The sequence below is a fragment of the Lactuca serriola genome, chromosome 5 (assembly GCF_051521515.1).
Source record: "Lactuca serriola cultivar US96UC23 chromosome 5, Lser_US96UC23_V15, whole genome shotgun sequence".
Classification (NCBI taxonomy): domain Eukaryota; kingdom Viridiplantae; phylum Streptophyta; class Magnoliopsida; order Asterales; family Asteraceae; genus Lactuca; species Lactuca serriola.
The window spans coordinates 290,680,982-290,682,343 of NC_136412.1; the positions used below are offsets into that span (position 1 = coordinate 290,680,982).

A 1,362-nucleotide genomic window follows, 5' to 3' on the forward strand; every position below is an offset into this window, starting at 1 on the left:
TTAAGAGTTCAATGGATTGCCACATCAGCATTCCACTAACTATACTATTTAACCTATTAAACTCTACACTCTATTAAACTCTTAAGAGTTCAATGGATTTCCACATCATCATTTTAATTTTTTTATAAATAATATTAATAAATAAAACTAGAATATTACATTAATTAGAAATTCAAAGTTACAATTACTAAATATTAATTAAAGATTACAATTTAGAAATTAAAAGTTACAAATAATATACTAAATAAAAAGTACAATATCTAAAATTCAAATTTTACTTCATATTGTATTTTATCTTAATCTCGTCACAACGATTTCTCCAAGGGGTTGCCGGGTCTAACAATGACATTAATGTACTTAACCAGTCACCGTTATTCAATGATGTATTACAAGGTTATGCTTCTGAATGCAATTTTACTGTTAATGGAAGAACATACACAAAAGGATATTATCTTGCAGATGGTATATATCCTGAATGGGCTACAATGGTTAAAAGTTTTCCACATCCAGCTGACCCAAAAAGGATCAAGTTTAAAGAAATGCAAGATGCTGCAAGAAAGGATGTGGAGAGAGCATTTGGTGTTCTTCAATATCGTTGGGCAATTGTACGAGGTCCAGCAAGATCGTGGCAACTTAAAAAGATAAAGGATATAATTTATACATGCATTATATTACATAATATGATCGTAGAAAATGAAGGAAATGCAATTAGTAATTGGTCAGATGATGTTGATCCTCCTATACGTGTGAATCGAGGACCTGTCGAAGAAGTTCAATATCAAATTCAAAGAAACTCTGAACTACGCGATAATGTCGTACATCATGCTCTTCGACATGATTTAATGGAGCATATTTGGGAACGTTTTATTAATATGTAATATCACTATGTTGTATTATAATAAATAAGATGTTATATTTTTAAAATGTTTTTAAGATTTATATATTTTTTTATTGTTTAGAATAAAAAATATGAAGTAACTTAATAAATTAAATTATTGAATATAAAATAAAATAAAGTATAATATATATATATATATATATATATATATATATATATATATATATTATTGCAAAAAAAAATATATTCAATATTACTTTCTATTGAGAAAGAAAAACAAAAAAAAAAGTTTTTACAATAAAATGAGAAAAAAAAGAAAGAAAAAATAAGTTTATATAATAAATTGAGAAAAAAAAAAAAAAAGATAAGAAAAGTCATACCACGGTTGAATGGGGATTAAACCATCATTCAATCAACCCACTCCACAATTATCCATTCAACTGCCACATCTGTTTTCTTTTCTCATTAAATGACCATTGTAGATGACCTTAAAAGAAACTATTTAGAGCTTAAAAAATAACCTC

The 1,362-nt window shown here is 26.1% G+C and overlaps 1 protein-coding gene across 1 annotated transcript; it reads left to right on the top strand.

Annotated features, from left to right (window-relative positions):
- Window positions 1-485: 485 nt before the first annotated feature.
- LOC145050618 (uncharacterized) lies at window positions 486-878 on the top strand. The gene has a single exon (XM_078998843.1). It carries the CDS (start codon window positions 486-488, stop codon window positions 876-878), a length of 393 nt encoding a protein of 130 aa, XP_078854969.1.
- Window positions 879-1,362: the final 484 nt, after the last annotated feature.

Coding starts and splice junctions, on each gene's coding strand:
- LOC145050618 (XM_078998843.1), top strand. CDS start 486: ATGGTTAAAAGTTTTCCACATCCAGCTGACCCAAAAAGGATCAAGTTT.